The 18,360-nt window shown below is 36.1% G+C and overlaps 1 protein-coding gene across 1 annotated transcript; it reads left to right on the top strand.

Annotated features, from left to right (window-relative positions):
- Positions 1–3,573: 3,573 nt before the first annotated feature.
- On the top strand, positions 3,574–8,901 carry LOC147522250 (shikimate O-hydroxycinnamoyltransferase-like). Its single transcript, XM_086592184.1, has 2 exons — positions 3,574–4,230; positions 7,885–8,901. Exons 1-2 carry the CDS (start codon positions 3,679–3,681, stop codon positions 8,794–8,796), a joined length of 1,464 nt encoding a protein of 487 aa, XP_086448310.1. The 5' UTR covers positions 3,574–3,678; the 3' UTR covers positions 8,797–8,901.
- The last annotated feature ends 9,459 nt before the right edge of the window (positions 8,902–18,360 follow it).

Raw genomic sequence — 18,360 nt, 5'->3', positions numbered from 1 at the left:
AAAGTCAAAATTGAAGAGTGGTTACTACTTGGGAACAGATTGACATTATGGGTTACTAATTGGGAAATTACCCTATATTAATATCTAATAATTCAAGATATTTGGCATTATTATCTAATAATTCAAGGTTATCAATTGACAACGACCCTCCCTACTGGGTATAGTTCTGACAACTTCATTAAAACACGAGAGCTACTTCGACTTTACAATGACCATTCAAGGCGGGTGACGTTAGACTATGGACCAATGAAAGATGATGTGCCACAAGGTGGTAAGTGGTGGTGCCAGCCTGCCAGGTCAGTTGGTTGCCTGGCCTGCTGCCTTAAATAAGCAACAAAACCTTCATTATAGCTCTCACGGACTGTATAATTATAAGGGAGGGGTTCTAAAGACATATTTTATCTTGACACGTAAACAAATTCAAAATTATTAGGGTATTTATAAATTTGGATTAGGCTAATATTTTGTAGATATGATCTTCTAACTATTCTAAATATTGTCACAAATAATAAAAAAAATCAAAAATTTCTAAACTTGCCATAATTCAAGTATTAGATATGGTACAATATATTTGGTGTTATTATCTAATAATTCAAGTAGGGCTAGAAATGGTACAGGTGTCAACCCGAATCTGACCATATCCCGAATCCATTTTACTGGATATAGTTTCTATGTTTGTGACTAGAATCCGATCCTAACCCGAACTATTTTAACAAGATTCATATTTTGATGCCTAAAAATTAATTTATATCGTACATTTATATAGAGTGATCTTGGACATACCCATAAAAGCACTCTCGTACCCTAACTTTAAAATAAATAAATAAAATAATTTTAGACACATCTAGCTTCTTAAATTACCATTCTTTTTATTATACGTACCCAAGATATTTATTGAATAAAATAAATCATTTATTGAATATAAATTACGGGACCCATACTAAGATAGTATCCTAAGTGATTCACTTGTAGAAGAAAAAGAGGTCTTTTTTTTTTTTTTTAAAAATGCTTTTGATTTTTTCTCCAATAATTTTTTCTTTAATAATATTTCTCTCACCAATAAAAATACAAATACCTACTTTTGATTTGAATTAATCATACCAAAATAATGAAGATGAATACTAACTGAATGAGAATGAAGAAAAAAAAATTAAATCAAATTTTGACGAATGGGAAAACTCAGATAAATAAAATCGGCAAATTAAACATTTGAAAACTTTTTTCAAACACAATATACACAGACACGTCACACGATATGAAGCTGCACAATTATAGCTGATCCCTCAAAGACTCTCAAAGTATTGACTTTCAACTAATGAATCTCATCGATCATGTACGATGTGCATGAAAACATCATCAAACAATTAAAAACATAAGACATAGAAGCAACTACCAACTTTTAGCAAAACAAATTCATCGTATCAAGGGGAGAAAATACTATTTAATGGTCTCAAGCATTCTACAAAGGCATAGATGATCCCTCGGCAGCATAGTCTTTAATGGTCACTCACAGCCTAAAGTAATGGCTTTCACAGCCGATGCATGATGTGCATGAAACTAACCACTCAAAAATTATTAGTATATATAAACATTAGTTCAAGTCAGCTAATATAAACTAATTCATAAATCTAAGGAAACAAACCTTATTTGAGCATGCTTTCAAGCACAGTACACAAGGATGTGAAATGATCCCCAGGCAGCAAGATTGGTAATCATCCCAATAGACTTGCAAGAAAACCAGTTTTCAAAAGGAGAGGACAAAATCAAGTATTAGCTTAAGCAAATATTTCAAAATCAAGTAACAACTTAAGCAAATATAACTTTCAGTCTTAAAAGCTCTTATATTCCACTTTGAAACATATATAAGATAATTAGATGACCCCTCAACCTCAATAGTATTGACTTTCACAGTCGGCACGCGCACGCACACTATTTTTATGAGGAAAGAAACCCAAACTAATTCTAGATCGAGTGAAAACTATCATACAATGCCACGTTTAAAAAAACAAGAGATGAACCTTGAGGTAGTACAATTGTTGTCTATCAATGATCCCCCAAGACAACACAAATGTGGTCTACCAAAAGCAAGTTACAGATAATTAATCTTGTTTATCAAAAAATAATAATATTAAGATCGTTTTATTGATGCGAGTTTTAAACCTTTGAAATTCCAAACAAAAATATTGATGCTATTTTTGTGTATCTCAGTATTTCATGCCATTAAAATTTAAAAAAAAAACACAATTTGTACAGAGAGTTCAGTCAGGCTAGAAAGCATAGATAATAGATGAAATCACAAGCATAGATGAAATACAACAGTTTCACTTGGATTTAAAGCCAAACACAGTGGAAAATAAAAGGGTCAACTCGTTCCATAGAAAAGGAATTAGGAGAAGAGAAATAATCCCTTCCAGAGACAGAATTCTGTGATCTGTTCGTTATAGATTTGCCTTGTGTTATGTACAATCACGCGGTAGCTTTATATTTACGCTATTTCTTCTTTTAGGTTCACGTGGCAGTAATTGGGGGTTCAAGTTCAAGTTAATTTTTTTTTTTTTTCCCTTTGGGTAGAAGATAGAGGGGGGAAGAAGAACACATAAAGAAACTTTCACTAATAAAATGGTACAAATAGAAGTGTCGTTATTTTTGTTTTTCTTTTTTTTTTAATTTTTTTGTCTTTATGAAAAATACCCCAAAAATATGTGGGAGATATTATTGGATTTAGACAGTTATTGGAGTATGACAAAAATTTTTGTTAGTTATGGGACATGAGAATATTTTTATAGGTATGTCCAAAATCACTTTTTATATATGAAAATTATTAAAATAGTATATTTTTTTGTGTTTTTCAATAGATATAGATATCTGAAATCCGACCCGAATTCAAATGGATCTTACTAATACGGTCAAGAATTTTGAGTGAGAATCCGACTTGAGCTCACTCTATTTCCAGCCTTAAATTCAAGGTTATCAATTGACAACCGCCATGTTGGGTATATCTCAATTATGACGACTTTAATAAAACATGATAGCTACATCGACTTTACAATGACCATTCATCGTGGGTGACGTTAGACTCCGGACCAATGAAAGATGATGTGCCTGTAAAGGTCAACCACAAGGTGGTAAGTGGTGGTATCAGGTCAGTTGGTTGCCTGGCCTACTGCCTTAAATAAGCAACAAAACCGTCATTGTAGCTCTTACAGACTGTATAATCATAATAGGATAGGTTATGACACCCCTAAGATCATGTTACTTGTTTTGGACTTAATTTAAGCTTGGTTTAATTAAACAATACACTACTGCCCAACAATTTTTACATTTTTCTACCTTGCATAATTTGCATTGAACGATTAATTGGAAACCTAAACGGCTAAATCACAACTACAGTAGTGAAGTAGTGGGTACAGACTACAGAGTACGTCTTTTAGTTTCAGACGTTGAGACCGCAAACATACTTCCACATTTCGGGCGCAGGATATATACGGATGCCCCCAGCTAAAAAGTAAAAGCCATTGTGTAAGAATTAGAAACACACTCCTTAAAAGATTTGGGCCTACGCACTTCTCCAAAGTCCAAACTATGACCATATGAAATACAAAAAATGCACTGCTAGTTTAGTACAATTGTCTCATCAAATGTGAAAAATGGTTTCTTCAGAAATAAATCTATTATTTAATGGCACTGTACATCGATCTAGAACCACCAAAAGTGCATATTTCCTATTTCTTTTCTCCCCTCTTTCTTCTCTCTTATTCCGGGCTCTTTCATCATCACTTATTCAGCAGATTTGTCATGAACAGGCCGGAACATCTAAAATTTAATATGATAATCACAGTCCAAGAACCAGTTGTAGTCCAGCCCTTTAAGGAGACACCCAAAGAGACCTTATGGACTTCTAATGTGGATCAGTTATTTAGAAGGCACGTTCCAAGTGTGTATTTTTATAGACCAGATGGTTCTTCTAACTTCTTTGATGCTAGTGTGCTAAGAGATGCCCTTAGCAAGGTCCTTGTTCCATTCTACCCTGTTGCTGGAAGGTTAAAGAAGGACAAAAATGGTCGACTTGAAATTGAATGTAGTGGTGAAGGTGTGTTATTTTTTGAAGCTTATACGGAATCCATTCTCAATGATTTAGGAGACTTCGAGCCAAGTATGGAACTCATGCAGCTTATACCCACCCTCGGTGAGGGGCATGATATGTTTTCATCTCCTCTCATGCTACTTCAGGTTTCACCTTCAAACTTTAGATTAATATATGTTTGTAAGCACTTAACTTTTTTTTGTAATCTGTTTGAAAGGGTCTTCAACGATTTTAATCCTTTGAACTTGAAAAAAGAGAAAACCAGACACTCAAGGATTACTTTTTATTCCTTTACGTGTTTGTTGGGGACTTGCATTGGTTATATATGAACTCATCCAGAAAAACTCAACAATAGAAAAACTATAAATAAGAAGTAGATTTTAGGTATAGATAATGTTCTCTCCATAATAAAGATCATCCCCCTAACAAATCGGTTCATTTCAATAGGTTTAACCTTATCAAAATTTCTTTAGAATGCTATAAATTTATTCTTTGGTCCAAATTTTTTTAATTTTGAAACAACTTTTAATACAGTTAAACATTTTTAGTTGAGCTAATTTTTTTGTCGAGAGCTTCTCTATTATGAAAAGACTATCGCCAATTAAAGATTTAGTCCTCAATTCATCTTATAAGTCAACTTTTACTGGTGGAATCCATTTGGAATCACTTTACGGCATTTGGAATCACTTTACGGCATAACCATCTTTGATCTTTGTTGACTGACAAACTATTATTTACATTGGCAAATGTTTTTTATTCAAGCACCTATTTATTGTTCAATTGGGAGGTTGCACTCAACTTATTATAATTGGAAAAAAAAAAAAAAAAAAAAAAAAAAAAAAAAAAAAAAAAAAAAAACATAGTATCATATATGGTTTTAGTAGGGAGTGACTCTCAAGGACAAAAAAGACGAAAAAGTCACTCTCAACACTACATTTGTTTTTATCACTCACAATGACCGGGTAGATGAAAGGTCAAGTACACCCTTGATGCGAAATAAAAAATGGCTCGGGTGGATGAAAGGTCAAGTATACAACCCTAATGCGAATAAAAAATAGCCCAGACCAATCGAAACGACCTTGTGTATATAGTATGAACAATCATTATTCATGCCTCAAATGAGCTATGAACAATCATTGTTCATACTTCAACATAATATATGATTAGTAAGAAGACCTATTGGAGTATTAACAATAATCACTGTCCATACCACCTATTTGGGGCATGAACAATCACTATTCATACATCAACATTGTTCATACCTCATACATGAGCATGAACAATCATTGTTGATCATATCTTGCATGAGCTATGAACAATGATTGTCCATATGAACAATCATTATACTGTCTATACCTCAACATAATGTACGATTAGTAAGAAGACCTATTAGAGTATGAACAATGATGTTCATACCTCAACATGAGCTATGAACAATTATGGACGTATGTATGCACAATCACTGTTCATACTTTACGAGCTATGCACAATCACTGTTCATATGATTAGTAAGAAGACCTATTACAGTATGAACAATCATTATTCATGCATACCTCAAATAAGAGTACCTCAACATGAGCTATGAACAATCATTGTCCATATATACTTATTTAGGGTATGAACAAAGTTATGCACAATCATTGTTCATACCTCAACATAATGTATGATTAGTAATAATACCTATTAGGGCATGACCAATCACTATTCATACATCATGAGCTATGCACGATTACTGTTCATATCTCAACATGTTGTATGATTAATAAGAACACCTATAAGAGTATGAACAATCATTGATCATATTTATTTAGGGTATGAACAATCATTGTTCATACATTAACATAGTATATATATGAGGTATGTTCACCTATTTGGGTACAAACAATCACCAAATTTCTTTGCTTTATAAACATAACACAGAGGGGTGAAACTGGTATTTTTAAAAAAATTATGCTTTAATTTATATCTATAATAGCACGGAGGGGTAAAACTGTATTTAAAAAAAGTATAAAGGTCGGGCAAACTTATTTTGTCCTTGAGGGTTACTAAAATTGAAATTATAGGTTCGTGGGTTACTTAATGCTGGAATTTGTCCTTGTAAGTTACTGAAAAAAACGGATTTCTAGAGTTGTTTTGGCCCGAAATTAGTCCTTTGAACTCTTTTAGATCTAATATTTTTTGGTAAAGAGCTTTTGACCTAATTGAAATATAGAGATAAATGAGTTCCATTTTTTTTCTCTTTTTGGGTGGTGATATTGGCACTCACCATATTAAGTACTACACCCACTTAAAAATTATATATTTTGTTGGACAAAAGAATCCTCTTCGTAGTTGACTACACCCACCCCACTTCAAACAAAAAATATTCTTTCTTCTTTACATGTAATAAAAAAGAAAGGGGGCTAATTTTTTTTTCCCTTAACATCTCCTCTTTATAATTTCATTTGCGTTTATGTTATTCTCATAGTTAGAGGAGCTTACATAATTGAGGTATGAGATTCTCAAGTTTGAGAATTCGAAATGTCAAATTATTGTATTTAAGTGATGAAATTATGGGTTTCTCTCATACGCAAATCAAAAAACATTGTCAGTAGCAATTGCGTAATAAGTTAATGACGATAATCAATATATTGATATCATGTGTTAATAATTTATTTTTTTCCAATATTAATGCTCAATGCTCATTAGTTTTTCTCTAACAACCCATCAAATTTACATGCATAAGCTGACAATTTTGTATGGAATCAATTGGAAGTAATTTTTAAAAGTGAATTAAATTAAATGAATCAAAGAATTTTTGTTTCATAATGTAACTAACTCCCAATTTTATGATTAGTACCAAAGAGAAAGAGAAAGGTGAAATCTTCGGTGGGTTTATTGAGTAGGCGGGAGCATGTTGTTTTAAAGAGTGGGTTTAATTATAAAGTGGGTGCACTAAGTTCATAATAAGGTGGGTGCTAGTATCGCTGCCCTTCTTTTTTTCTCCCATCAAGTTTTGCACAATTTATCTTCAGCCTTGTTTAAACCATGGCCTAAAATATCCATATTGAACGATATATCGGAGGTCTCATTTTCTAAAATATATCAAAAATATCATTTGTACCAAAGATATATATCTTTTCGGTCACCAATCAAAATATCATATTTATCCAAAATATCATAGATATATGTCGTTAAATATCACTATGTATCAAAACGATTGGGGATATTAATAAAAAATATCGGTGAAAAAGACCAAGAATATACATATTGAAAATATCAACGATATAAAGATGTATATCTAAAAATGTGGTATATATCGGCTTGAAAAAAAATTAAATATTAGCCTTTGATATATCAAAAATATCCATACCGGTATAATGATTTTCCAATATATATTGTGATATATCGATATATATCAGGCGATATTTTCAGCCTTGCATGGTTTGAACTACAAAGAGGCCAGTTACTAAGATCAAATATTTGGGCAAAGATGATCGACATTAATGAGAGAAAATCGATAAAATTCCTTCTAACCCGCATGATTCCCAATTTGTAAACGGAATGCTATAATTTTGATAGTTGTTTCATTTTTCTTAAAAACTGAAACGGCATTGGAACTATAATATATATAGGGTTTGGAATTCAATTTTTTTTTGGAAATCATAGGGACTTATTGGAATTTCGTCGGATCATCGAATTCTGGTTCTTGGTTGAACATCTTCAAGCTGTTACGTTGGTTGACATGACATGACATGAAACGTACACGCAATTCAATATCAAGTGATAACTTGGACTCATATTCCATTAGTTTCATGCAGGTAACATATTTCAAATGTGGTGGTGTTTCTGTTGGTGTGGCTGCCCAGCATACAGTGAGTGATGGTATTTCTGGGATGCATTTCATCAATTCATGGGCCAGAACTGCACGAGGTCTCGACGTAGAAATCCCACCCTTTCTGGATAGAACAGTCTTAATTGCGCGAAAACCACCCACCCCGTCCTTCCCTCATGTTGAACATCAACCACCACCATCCATAGAAAGCACAAATCAAAAGCTAGAATGTCAAACTAGTCGTAAGTGTACTGCTACCTTTCAGGTATCTCGTCACCAAATCAGCCTTCTTAAGGCCCAATGTGACGATGAATCCAATCCAATTACCTTCAGCTCGTACGAAGTTTTGGGAGGACACATATGGCGTTGTGCATCCAAGGCGCGTGGTCTAAGTTATGAACAAGAAACTACTGTATGCATGGTTGTCGATGGTCGAACACGCCTTAATCCGCCATTACCATCTGGGTACTTAGGCAATGCAATTTTCCATGTGACAGCAAATGCAACATCAGGTGACATAGTATCGAAGCCGCTGATCTATGCAGTCCAAAAAATACATGAAGCGCTTGTAATGGCTGATGACAAGTATCTTAGATCAGCTATAGATTATTTGGAATTGCAATCCAATTTGTTGGGCCTTTGTCGAGGCCCGAACAATTTTAGAAGCCCAAACTTAGGGTTCAATAGTTGGTGTCGGATGCCAATACAAGATGTAGATTTCGGGTGGGGGAGGCCTTTTTACATGGGCCTAGCATCAATTTTGCATGAAGGTCAAGCATATTTACTTCCAAGCCCATCAAATGATGAGAACCTGACGTTAGTCATTTCATTGCAATCGGAGTCCATTGTGCTGTTCAAGAAATATTTCTCCATGTTTCTAGTGAAAGAGGAGAAGTAAAGCTTGTTTTCATTAAAGATCACGTGGTTTCCTTTTTCTCTGCTGGTAGCAATTAATGAATTTCAGACTCGATTAATAAATCAAAGAGATCACAATACTGTCTAAGTTTTATTTAGTCCATTTCTCCTTATAAGACAAATGTTCATGCTCAATTTCTAAAGACTTTCGAATGGCAGAAATGGAAGACTTGGATAACGCTCGATGAATAATCACCATTGCAACTTGTAAGTTTTTATCACTCATCAAAATGGTAGTATTATTATTGTTTTTAAGTAGGGGGGAGTACCTAAGTACAGGGGATACTTACAGTCTACACTTCATTGTAGCACTATAAGAAATGAACAAAACCTATATGATAAACATGCTCTAGAACACCTCCCATTTGGTTATCCATGGTGGTTTTACAAGAAAGCTAACTTCAACATTGTCTTGAGTATTGGCTGCGTATTTTGCCAATTGGTCTGCTATAAAATTAGCTTCTCTCCAAACCGAAGTCAATTTGCAGTAGTCTAAGTGTTCTAGTAGTCTAAGTGTTCTATGTGTTTTTGCCATCGTTGCTTCATATACGAAGGTAGATTTGACACGCCAAAAGCATTAATTGCAGGTGTGGAATTTGACTCCACCCAAAGACTCCTCCAATTCCTCTGAACGGCATACTCCACCGCCCCTAGAATAGCTAAACACTCGGCGATGAAATTCGATTTATGGCCACCATGCAAATAAACGCGAGGAACACACATTCATTATTTCTAAAGCACGCCCTATAGCCAGCCAGGTCAGGATTACCCTGCGAGCAGTGGCGGAGCCAAAAAATTGGGTGAGGGTTAGCCACAACTAGTTAGTTAAAAAAAAGGAAGAAACACCGACTTTGGTAGTATTTTTGTTTTCTCTTGGATATTTTTTAAAAAAGAAAAAACACCTACTTTGCGGCACAATTTGTAGCGTACTTGTCCTCTAATTTGTTTGTTTGATTTATTTTTCATATCAATAAATATATATTGCGGCCAAAAAAAAAAAAAAAAAAAAAGGAAGAAACACCGACTTTGGTCGTATTTTTGTTTTCTCTTGCATATTTTTTTTAAAAGTAAAAAAGAAAAAACGCCGACTTTGCGGCGCAATTTGTAGCGCGTTTGTCCTCTAATTCGTTTGTTTGATTTATTTTTCATATCAATAAATATATATTGCAGCTAAAAACAAAAATGAAACACCGACTTTAGTCGTATTTTTGTTTTCTCTTGCATATTTTTTTTTAAAGTAAAAATGAAAAAACACACGGAGAATCCCATCACAAAAATAAAAAACATGTAAATAATTTTGGAACTACAAAAAAAGTATGCAAAAGACTAAAATGCTTAAAAGATCGGTTTAAGAGAAAAATATAATAAATACACATACATTTATTAACTTTGGAAAATTAGGAGCTTAAGAAAAAAGTGCCTACAAATTCACCGCTTAGAGGCAACAAGAATATTGTACAATGTTTAGACAATAATAGATTTTTTTTTATCGTCACTTTGGCGTTTCTTTTAATTATTTTCGTTTTCATTAAATCCCGAAATTCCAATATATCAATGCCTCATCACCACGTAGCATTACAGTAGACAATCAAAAAAGTATATTCCACAAACTAAAAATGTAATGGATTCGAGTAGCCGATAGAATTCATTACAAAATTAAATTATAAACCGTAATATTCATTAACAAAAAAACTAAAAAATAAGGTATGGGGGAATTGAATTAAGGTTTAGAAAACATACCTACAAATATATCAACTATTGGGAGTGAGACTTGATAGTGTTCACTCTTTTCTAGCTTTCTTTTTGTTCTTTTTCTTTTTTCTAACCAATGAAAAACGTACACTTGCCAAAAGTGTTGGTTCTCTGAAACCGTAATGGGCAAAGGAGTTTTCATTCTCGTTTTTGGTATGTTATGTGAGGTTGGGTAACAAAATGTTGTCTTATATAGGCTCTGTTTGGCTGCAAGAGATATTGTATTTCTTAACTATGATTAGGTGATACAAGTCATGAGATGAAATACTTGTGCGTCTGCCTCTTATCCTGTCACTTGTTTTACTTGGCTACTGTTTGGTTGACATTCACACCTATATACTTATTTTTAATATCATACAAAAGAAAAACTAAATATATATATATACAAAATTTTCAAATAAAAACTTAAAAACAAATAAAAGCTCATAAACAAATAAAAGGAAAAAAAAAAAAACTCTAATTAAATATTGAATACATAAGCACCCAATTGATTTATACAAAAAACATCCCAAAAAAAAAGGAAAATCCCAATTTGATGAATAATGTGAAGATTTAAACACCATTTTTTGGAGGAAAAAAAAAATTAATGTGAGAAAATAAAAAAGGCGGAGAGAAAAGAAATACAAAAGGTTTATGGTTTTATTACTAGGATTCTCATAAAGGAGAGAGAGAGAGAGAGAGAGAGAGAGAGAGAGAGAGAGAGAGAGAGAGAGAGCATTCTTTACGTGTTTTATTATTATTATTTTTTCTCTCTCATGGATAGAAAACACGTTTTAGCAAATCTGGGCTTTTCTTTTGGATTTGCTTATCCGCACTTTTGTGTTCCGCAATTCAAGGGGCTTACTAGAGTATCCATGTTTTAGACAAACTAAACACATATACAAGGTAAACATGACTACCATGCCACCAATTCCTGAATATGGGCTCTCTATTCACACTGCCAAACAGAACCATACTATTTTGTTTTCTTCCTGCTAATCCTTAATTTCCTTATACATAGTAGTTTATTTTTTCCCAAAAGTTAAGGGTGACCTAGGGCGTACCCTAGGCCCCCATGGCTCTGCCACTGCGTGCGAGGCTCCATCTACATTAGCTTTTATGATCTCACCATCAGGTGGGTACCATTTGCATTCCTTAATCCAAGGTACCTTCCATAGCTTGTGTCAATTCTTCAAGATTTGAGAATCACTAACCCCAATTCTTCAAGGTTTTAGTTAAATTTTACTGTTTACATCACACTACATACTACCACAATGTAAAGGATGTTTTTGGTTCTCCTTACAAATGTAGGCTTGATCAAGGGATTGGGATGTTTGGATTGAATTGACCGAGTTCGTATGGACAAACTGTCTACGTATCAAGTTCTCTCTCGGGGGACTTGAATCAGGTCAGACATAGTTCCTCATCCTCTTTATATAGGCAAGGGGTTACGCCTCCTTCTCTCGCGCGTCATGTCAGATCCAGGTCTTCAGGTCACTCCCGAGCCATGATGGCGAGTTATTACGAAGCGTGCCTGAAGCTCCAGTCTGGATGGTAGTAATAAAGACATACGTTACCGACCGTTGAGATGAGTGAGAGTCGGGGAGATCGCTACCATGAAAGGTCGTTCGTGTGTAGCGAGTTACAATGAAGTGAGCTCGTGTGACAAAGACTCCTGGGTCGGTTGACTACAGATTAGTCAGATTGGTTGCCCTAGTTGAGTCGCTATGAAGCGAGCTATGAGGACGAGGATCAGGGGTCGATCTGCATTCATGTTTGTGCTGGACATGTGCTTGATATTCATTGGATGTGAATATTACTCCCTCACATAGCCCCATCTCAGTAGGTTGTTCTGTTCGTGTGAGCGATCTACCGAGATATTTAAGCTTGCACGTGGATGGCACATGGATGGTACATGGTACGTTTGATTTGAAAGGTCGCAGCTGAGGCGCCTCGTTTTGCGTGAATACATGGCATGCTAGGGTTAAATAAAACGATTGTGTTTTCTTTTTGGAAAACGAACGAGTGGGTGGCTTGTGATGTATGCCTGGAGAGTTGTCGGACTCCTCATTTACTTCCCTTGAGAACGAGAGCTAAGGTTAGTTTCTGCCATTTTTGTTTCTTGCACTTTCCTTTTTGCTTGCTTTACCTTTGCTCGGTTTCTGGTTTTAGTCTTGGTTGAGTAGTTGTTGTGGGCATGAAAAGAGGAAGAATAATGTCTGATTCTGATGATACCCGATCTGAAGAGGTTAGGAAGGTTAATTTGAGTGAGGAGATAGAGGATGTTAGTTCTGAATCTGCGGTCGCGGTGGCAAGCAGTTCTGGTGCCTCATCCTCTAGTGGTTTGCCTCCTAGGGTAGTAGATAAGCGAGACTAAAAAGCTTTGGTGAATTCATGTGCGCTTATGATATTCGTGTGAGCGATCTGGAGATTCACGAACTGGGTGAGGACGCTGCCATTTTTAGTAGCGCGTTCGTCCCCCGTGATTATGGTGTGGTTATCTGCGAGAGGCAACTGAGAGCGGGGTTGAGATTACAGTTTTCTAGGTTGACATGTGAGTTTTTAAATTTTTGTGAGAAAGCGCCCTGCCAGTTCGTTGGGAACACCTGGCGTTTGCTTAGGGTATTCGATCTTTTGAATGATAGTAGAGAATACAACATTGGTGTTGTGGATATTATTGAGGACTTTGTTGTAAAACGATCTAGCGTGAACAATTTTAGCTTACAGACTTTGATTGGAAAGTCTAGCGTTCTGGATGGAGTTAGTAACGAACCCTGGGAGAAGAGGCCTTTTTTGATAGTTGGGAATTATTGCACCTCTGGTTATAGTGTGGAAACTAGGGTTTGTAATTTTACTGGTACGTACTAGGTTGTATGGTGAATCATGCATCTGTTTTGTATGTTGACAAGTATGTGCTAATAACGAACTGACCTTTGACTTTATTATGTTTGCAGAGGTCGCTATTGCCAGAAAGAAAGGTCGTAGTGTGATAGAGAAGTTCGCTTGTTGGACTCGTGTTGAGAAGTGGGAGAAGTTGCCTGAAGTGGCCAGCTACTTCGTTAAAAGAGGAGGACGCGGGATTAGGGCCAAGAGGAGGCAGCAGAAGAAGAGGTCTAGAGGTAAGGATGTCACTAGGTCATCTAGTAGTTCAAGCATGGAGCTTGAAGACAGCGGGATAGTGAGTAGGGAGCAGAGGAGGAAGAACGGCGGTGGGTCAGTGCGACCTAGTGGGGGTGCTGGTGGTAGCGGGAAGTGACCTGAAGTGGATAGGTCTGCTACTGGTGGAAAGGGGAGAGGACAGGAGAGCTTCCCCGTTGATATGGAGGACATCTCTTTCATTCCTTGTGAGCGAAAGAGTTCCCTAAAGAGAAAGGCTGACGAGCCTGTTCCTCGGGATGCGAAGGTCGCTAGAGCGGCTAAGATCATCCATGGTAACAGTTCTAGTGCTGATAGTGGAGAGCAAACTTGTGGGAAGATAGCTCAATCTTCCAGATCTAGCCCCTCAGTAGATTTTAGCGTTCTGGGTCTCAGGGATGCTTGTATTGTTGCTGAGAGGGTGAAGGAGAAAGCTCCTATTGTGAAAGTTGGGAAGGGTCATCTTAGTGCTGGTGGGGATGACCTGGAGCATAACCTTGTTTATGTCAACAAGCGAACTAGCCGGGCGGTGACCGTGAAGAGGTCGGACTGCAGTTATAAGTCCGCACCTGTAGCGTCATGCTTGCTGGAAGGGATTACGCTGGATGATGATCGGAAGGATCTAGACTCGAAGGATTTGGATGGAAACCTGCGAGCGTTAGACCAGGCTCACTGCTTGGTAAGTGCCAAACTGCGATTTGAAGATGAGGCTTAGTTTGTACGAGCTTTATTTGTGTTTATAATCGTGTTCACTTGGCTGCAGATTAAAGCTAGGTACCAGAAGATGAAAACTGCTATTCAGTTTGCTGAAATGGAGAAAGGCGAGCTGGAGAAGCTGAGGGATGAGCTTACCAGTGTTCGTGAGGTGCAACAGGCTAAACATAAATAGTTGAGCGACCTTAGGGGGCAAGTCATTACCCTTTCCTTGCAGAGCATGATCGCGGAGAACTGGGCGAGCGAGCTGGAAGGGAAGTTGGTCATAGTAAATAACTTCGCTGGTAAGTGTAAAAAGGTGGCAGTAGATGCTAAGGAGGCGTATGATCGTATGGTCACCGAATTAGAAGAGCTGGAGGATATGCATGAGCAGCTGGGGTAGAGCATGAACAACTCTAGGAGGCGTATGCTCGTGCAATTGCGGGTGAGAAGGGGGTCTCTCCTACTATAGATGTCAGTGTCATTCTTGCTGTGGTACCCTCTGCTACTGCTCCTGTTGTTGAATCGCTCGTTGAGACTGAGGTGGTAACGAACTCTGAAGTCCCTCCTATCTCGACCTCGCTCCAGGTCGCCTCCGGCTCTTTACTGGATCCGCTTCAAGTTGATGAGTTAATCCATCCTTCGTAAATGTTATGTTGCTTTAACTGGCCGTGGGCCTGATACATTTGAACTGATAACTTGGGGAAACCTGGGAAGTTCGCTTCTATGATGTGTTTTGAACAAGATTGAATGAACTGGTTTCCCGAATTATTCTGGGCAGTTCATTTTGTGACTAATGCTTGCTAACCGAGTTGGCATTCTGGGACGTCCCAGCAACTCAGTTAGCGCACGAACTGGTTTCTTGAGCCTGTTCAGGCAATTCGTTCCTTTGCCTTTATGAAATGCATGCTCTTTCTTGTTGCTCTTTTTCTTGATGCCTTGAATATATATTGCCTGATGTTGCTGTATTGTATAGCGTTGCATGCTCCAATTAGTATGAAGTGTCTAGGCTTTGTAGCCTTTAAGCTCCAGTGAACGTCTTGCTCCTGTAGAGCGTTTTTCACTGAGTCGTGTCTGATGTTGTAGGGCTCCACTAGTAAAGATCGTTAAGACTATGCAGCCGATGGGCTCGAGTGAGCGTTCTTCGTGTTAGAGTGTTCTGGTTTAGAGTGGGCCTTAGCACGTGTGTGGCACACATGAAGATGTGAACCGTTTGAGAGAGCCAAAAATGGTAACCTCCTTGTTTTTTGGAATTTGAAAAGATGGCTGTCACACCCCAAATTTCCAAACAATTAAAATAAGGAATTTTTTTTCAAGATAGAAATATCTCAATCGCCACCCTATTCAATCATCGGAAAACCCAGGGTGAAACGAAACCCTAATAATATATTATCAACCACGATATTAAAAATCTGAGATCAAATTTAAAACCAAAAGGAATAATTCTTCAATCACATTATTAAACTACAAAGAAACTAACCAACTCTATTACATCTGTCTCAAAAACAAAATCGTACACTTCAGAAAAACTTAAACCAGAAGACTCCAAGAGCAAATCCAAATCACGTGTCCTCATCCACTGCACTCCACCATCTATGTTTCCAAGAACTCATCCACATTGTAAAACAAAGCAAACATGGGTCAGCAAATTGAATTTGCTGGTATGAGTAGACTAACAACATAAAAATAATTCTATACTTTAATTATCCAAACAAACACTTTATATGTACCCATAACTTAAACATTCTCAGCTTAAAAGACAGGTAGTTCCGTCATATCAACCGAAATAATTTCTTCCCAAGCAAGACATCCATTCTATTAACTCATTATAATAACTCATTTTAATAACTTAGTAATTGAATTAAATTTTACCGATATCCATTTCTGTATAAGGGTAGGTGATAAGAGCCCAAAACTGTAGTTTTAACCCCTTAACAATAATACTTTTAGACCAATTATGCGAGTAATAAATAAGAGTTAATGCTGATTGTGTGCTTTTATGTATTTCAACCATTGGAGTCAATTATGTGCAGAAATGTGTCACTTTGGCGAGATAAAGGATCAAGCGTTCATTGCTAAGAAGTTATGTGATTAAAGGCCAAGTTTCAAGGAGAAAAAGCCTTTTTAAATCCCGGTCAAAGCTGAAAAGTCAAGGTCAACGCAGGCAGAAACAGCGCACAAAAGTCAGCAGAACTTCCGAAGGCCGTATCTTTGGACTCAGACCTCGGAATTGGGCCTACCTTATTTCAAAACGGCCGTCTTGGAAAGAGCTTTCCAATGGTCTAAGACTTGACCCAATCAGAGGAGCAGAAGTGGACGAAAAGTCTGTTAAAGTCAAATCCAGCTGAAAAGGCCTCTGTGGACTGAAGAAATTGGGTTTTGGGCTCGATTTTCCGGCTCAAAACATGGCTCCTCAGCCCATGCACGAAAATGTGGATCTTGTCTCCTCCATTTCAAGACACAAGACTTAACTCTTAAGCAATCTAGTTTGGAGGTAGCCAGGAGGAATAGTTTTAGATCTAGTTTTTGAGACTCCATCAACTAGTTTATTAATTAGTTTTTATTATCTTGTTTTAATTTCAGTAGTTGAATCAGTATTGTTATTTTATTCATTAGATCAATAAAGTTAGTTAGTTATTCATAAATCTAGTTTCATTTCATTAATCATTTTAGTTTCAATTCATAGATTTAGTTAATTATCATTACTAGTTTCAATTCAATCTTGCATGATTAGATTCCCATTTTAATTCAAATAAGTAAATTTATAATCTTTATATCATGTCTTGTTTAAATTCATTGAGAAGTGATAGTGTAATGATTCTAGGCTAAATCTCTATTAGAGGGGGGTTGAAGAAGCCTTGATGAAGCTTGATTTCGATTAGCGTAGAATAGTTCGTAATATTCCATTCCATTCTAGAAAACAATTAGTTCACCATGAGAATGGGTTTGATTGTTTCACATGCTAGTTGTTAGTTGGTAGAGCTTACCATGAACAATTAGGGATTAAGAAGACCCAATTGTTATGCGAAAGCATTTCAATTCGGATTATGATGATTCTTTGTTAGTAAATTAAGTCGAGTTAAGGTGGAATCAATCCCCCCTAATTCCTTATCATATTATCAATTTAGTATTCCGTAGTCGAGTTATCATATCTTGTTAGTTTAATTTCCATCGTAGTATAATTTCCGTGTTACTCTCATTAACTTTGGATAGATGGATAATCTTAGTTAACGCTAATTCTAAAGAACTAGGAGTGGAACGAATTCTCTACTCCACTTAGTGCAATAGCATTGAGAGTGTAGAAAACTTTGATAACTTAGACAAGAAAATATTTTTAGATTTACTTGCGTTTAAATTTCATCATTTATTCGTAGGGAAAACTATCAATTTTACTTTTATCAGTAGGACGTACATCGTCCCTGCACAAAATATCATTAAGTCCTACCTGATAGGGTTATATACTAAAAACATTACTTTTGTATTAACTCTAATTCTTTATTTTTTGAATGAGAATCATAGGGGCAAATGTTATGCATATTATATATGTTATTAGTTATATGCATGCGTCTAATACTTTATGTTGTAGATGATATGGTGTGTGGTGACACACAGAAGATCATATCATTAGTACCTTATAAAGTATAAGTAAATGTTCACAACCTAGATGGATTTGGACAAACCATTGGTATGGTTGTTGTATAATCTGGTATTAATCTATCTTGACTACATGATTACACTAGTACACTTTGTGTGTATTGAACAGGACCAAGTGAGGTTGTTTCTCTTTATGCTGACTATATAAGAGAACAAACACCTCTGTTATTATGGATGCTTGTCCTCTTAATCCGGATATAATAATGGGCACTTACGTGATAGGGTTATATACTAAAAGCATTACTTTTGTAATAACTCTAATTCTTTATATTTTGAATGAGAATCATATGGGCAAATGTTATGCATATTATATGTGTTATTAGTTATATGCATG

The sequence above is a fragment of the Coptis chinensis genome, chromosome 1, assembly GCF_015680905.1.
Source record: "Coptis chinensis isolate HL-2020 chromosome 1, ASM1568090v1, whole genome shotgun sequence".
Classification (NCBI taxonomy): domain Eukaryota; kingdom Viridiplantae; phylum Streptophyta; class Magnoliopsida; order Ranunculales; family Ranunculaceae; genus Coptis; species Coptis chinensis.
The sequence above is the reverse complement of the archived record's forward strand: the minus strand, read 5'-3'. Positions and strand labels throughout refer to the sequence as shown.